The sequence below is a fragment of the Poecilia latipinna genome, unplaced genomic scaffold (genome assembly GCF_001443285.1).
Source record: "Poecilia latipinna isolate Pla-1442-1.1 unplaced genomic scaffold, P_latipinna-1.0 Scaffold4613, whole genome shotgun sequence".
Taxonomy (NCBI): domain Eukaryota; kingdom Metazoa; phylum Chordata; class Actinopteri; order Cyprinodontiformes; family Poeciliidae; genus Poecilia; species Poecilia latipinna.
Window position 1 is genome coordinate 1 of NW_015117229.1, and position 3,767 is coordinate 3,767.

Here is a 3,767-nt window from a genome sequence, read left to right on the forward strand (position 1 = left end):
TTGAAGTTCAGGTGGTAACGTCATAGGAGGGTTTGTGAACCTGTCAACAGAAGCAAATAAAGCTCGAGCATTGTTAGTGTTTTTGTTTATGACATCTGCAAAGAAAGCCTCTCTTGCATGTTTTAGTGTTGTGTGATAGTTATGTTGTCTGGCGTCTAGAAAAGCAGCCAAGATAATCCAGAAGAAACTGCAGACAGTGATGCTCATGTTTCTACCCTCTACATTGTACATCGTAGAGGTTACAGCAGGAAAGTAAGTTGAATCTGGTTGAATATTTTGTTTTCTGTTATTCACCAGCAGTACGGTAATTGTTTCCATAAGGCGTCAATAACTGGCCAGCAGGGGGCAGTGTTGCTACATGAATGATGGTTAAATGCAGGGATGCCCAAGTCCAGTCCTAGAGAGCCCCCATCCTGCAACTTTTAGATGCATCCCTGCTTCAACACACCTGAATCAAATGAATGGCTCGTTAACAGGCCTCTGTAGAGCTGATCCTGGTCTGTTGGAGTAAGGATACTTCTAAAACTTGCAGGATAGTAGCTCTGGAGCACAGGACTTGGGCACCCCTTGTTAAAGGATCCGAGGGAAACATCAGAATTTGTGATCCTCTGTGAACTAGATGGATTTGGAGATGCTCTGGGTACAGACTGAATGTAAACGGACCTGATTTATACTCTGATGTTCTTCCATTAAATATTGTGGTATTAACGATCCAGTTGGTTTTTATTGTCTCCATGGCAACATGCTCTTTAATGAAACATATTACCATGAAAGCACCAATGTCATTGATGTAATAAATATGAAAAGAAAATCTGAAATTCAGTCTACTGTTTTCATGACAACAGAACCCAACAGAACCTGGTATAACATGGCCTCTTCTGTATCCTGTGGGACAGCTTTGACTGACCGACCGACCCACCAGGTCATGTCTGCATGTTCACAGTTAACAATATTCGTCACACTGTTGCCAGTTCAACAACTTTCTTCCTAAATTCAGCAACATTTCAGACAAAAACAATGGTATCAGCAGGTTATGCTTTTTAAAAGATCGGTAATCTACAATCGGCCAGAAAAATGGAATTGGTGCACCGCTAATGAGGCCTGAGGGATTATATTTTAGTATTTTATTACAATATGTTTAATCAGCAGGTATTGAAGCTCATATTAACCAATTTAGTATGATCTTCTATAATATCATGGCTGCTTGTAGATTTTTCTGTGCACACGAACATTAACTTCCTGGTCAGGTTGACGGTACACGGCTTGGTCTGAACCTGCAGCAGTAAAATCTCAGAAACAATAACTCTTTATTATGAAGCAGGACTGATGAACCAAAACTATTGAAAGTAACTCTAATCATTAGTTACGTCAGCAGCCAGTGCTGTAATATTCCAGAAGAGGTTTTAGCCCAGTTTAAGGTCTGGCTTTGTTCTATATAACTGCAGGTATTAAGATTGGAAACCAGATCTGACTGAATCTTTGTGTGAATTTTTCTGTCAGCTTTCCAAAGAAATCTTTACATTTTATTAAAGTTTGGTTGATTTTAACTTGCTGATCTCTCACATCACAAACCTGGTGGAAGATGTGTTGATGTCTTTAACAAGACATGTTAACATATGAAAATAAAATAACCTGATATTCAGTCTAATCTTCCTTTGGCAACAGAACCAAACAGAACTTGGTATCATCACATGGCCACAATGACAGATAAACAGATCAGTTACAGCAGTTAGAAACAGCTCACCTCTCTGATGGTGGAGATCCAGCAGATTTAAAGTCAATGAAGTCTTCCTTTGACCAGTCGCTCTTAAAGGACACACAGCTGGGTTCTGGTTCTGGATCTGGTTCTGGTCTGAGTCTCTGATGGATCCTGACAGAAACATGATGATTAAAACTGAATCGCTTCAGTCTGGATGAAGCAGCAAAGAGGAGCAGCAGCAGCTTCATCTCACCTCTCTGCTGGTGGAGATCCAGGAGATTTAAAGGTAATGGCCAGATCCTTTGACCAGACGCTCTTAAAGGACACACAGCTGGGTTCTGGTTCTGGTTGTGGTTCTGGTTTTGGTTCTGGTCTGAGTCTCTGATGGATCCTGACAGAAACATGATGATTAAAAGTGAATCTGTTCAGTCTGGATGAAGCAGCATCACCACGTCTGTTTTGGCCTGATATAGTGAACGCTGTGTGAAAAGGGCTGTGGACAGTTAGAGATGGTGACCTCACCTCTGACCTTTGCTCTGGCTCTCATCTTCCCCACACAGAGTGGTTTTAGAGGGAGGGACTCCCTCCTCTCTGTCCTCACACTGATCCATGCTGCTGAATTCACATCAGCTCACACACACTTTCTACCTGCAGAGGAAACACACATCATTCATCTGCACATCAACTCTGATCATCCTTTACATCATTAGTGCTGGAAAAAGATCAGCTGCTCCTCCTCTGATTGGCTCTTCTTCTCTGCTTCATATCAGTGTCAGGTGAAAGCAGTCAGACAGCAGAGAGGCAGAGGAAGCTGCATCAGCTGCTGCACTTCTACTATCAGTCCACTAGATGGAGACATGGAGCAACATTTACATTCACTGGTTCAACCTGCACTTCTACTATCAGTCCACTAGATGGAGACATGGAGCAACATTTACATTCACTGATTCAACCTGAACAACAGGAAAGATTTTAATTAATTATTATTAAACTACCCTCTCTGATAGAGATTAACTACTTAATAATCATTCTGAATTAAACACATTTTAAGAATAATATTTTACTTTGAAACTGTTGTGTTTAACTTTAATGGTGAAGATCAGAATTTGAATCCAGGAAATAAAAACATAAATCAGTTTGTTCAGCGAAGAAAACAATGAAACATCAAAACTTCATTAATTTATTCGATTCCAGTTTATCAGTGCCTTCAAACAGCAGAGAGATGAGTTCATGTCAGTAGTTTTCTGTTCTACAAACATGCGAGAGAAAAATAAGAAACAAACAGGAAAGTTCCTTAAATCAATGTTCAAGTAGAAAACAAAGAAAACTTACAGTTTGTTCAAACGATCCCAACAAGCTTCTGAAAAACAAACTGAGACCCAACAGAACCGCACCAGACTGGTGCCACACCGTGAACAGGTGAGTTTAAACTGAAAGTATAATGAGGAGAAATGAGCCCAAACTGGTTTAACTGGTCAGACTGACTGACAGTCAGAGAAATGTTTACCTGCTGACTTCTGAAGACATGAATCCTCCTCATGACTCCCAGTTTGAACACAACGACTTTGTTGCTGTTATTCTGCTGATCCAGGTTTTGTTCAGCTCTAATGGAACCAGAACCTGTTTTAACTTGGAACCAACTGGACTCTTCAATGTTGGGGAATTTATCTTTCCCTGTTGGTGAAACTATAACCTGCATGACGTCTGATTATTAAATCCAAAAAGCAGCATTTTTAAATGATCCAAGTGTATCAGAGATGGTAAAAATATTTCAGATCTGGAATCGGTTCTAAGATTTCAATTATCAGGAAATGAATTAAAGATCATTTGTTCCTCAACTGCTTTTGAAATGAGCTCAATACAACAGCAGTAAATATTACATTGAATCATAACTTTATCAAAATGAATCAGAACCAAAATACTGAAGCAGTGAGTGAAAAACTAAATCCATCATCAAGGAGCTGCTGGTCGAATGCAGATCAGAACTTTAATTATTTTTATGAGAAAGAACACTGAATATTTAAAAGAGAACAAGAAGTATTACAAGTTTTGAGAGGAAATACATGAC

General features: G+C 39.6%; 1 protein-coding gene across 2 annotated transcripts in view; it reads right to left on the reverse strand.

Annotated features, from left to right (window-relative positions):
- Window positions 1–1,724: 1,724 nt before the first annotated feature.
- LOC106942861 (procyclic form-specific polypeptide B-alpha-like) overlaps window positions 1,725–3,767 on the reverse strand; it is a 15,882-nt gene continuing 13,839 nt past the window's right edge. The window contains exons 1-4 of one of the 2 annotated variants that reach the window (XM_015026205.1): window positions 3,032–3,104; window positions 2,222–2,347; window positions 1,953–2,090; window positions 1,725–1,870 (exon numbers count right to left, since the gene is read on the reverse strand). In XM_015026205.1, the coding sequence (XP_014881691.1) occupies window positions 1,741–1,870; window positions 1,953–2,090; window positions 2,222–2,310 (357 nt within the window). In that variant the 5' untranslated portion in view covers window positions 2,311–2,347; window positions 3,032–3,104 and the 3' untranslated portion in view covers window positions 1,725–1,740. Of the gene's footprint in view, window positions 1,871–1,952; window positions 2,091–2,221; window positions 2,348–3,031; window positions 3,105–3,767 lie in introns of those variants that run through there. The other variant, XM_015026206.1, reaches the window with a different exon arrangement.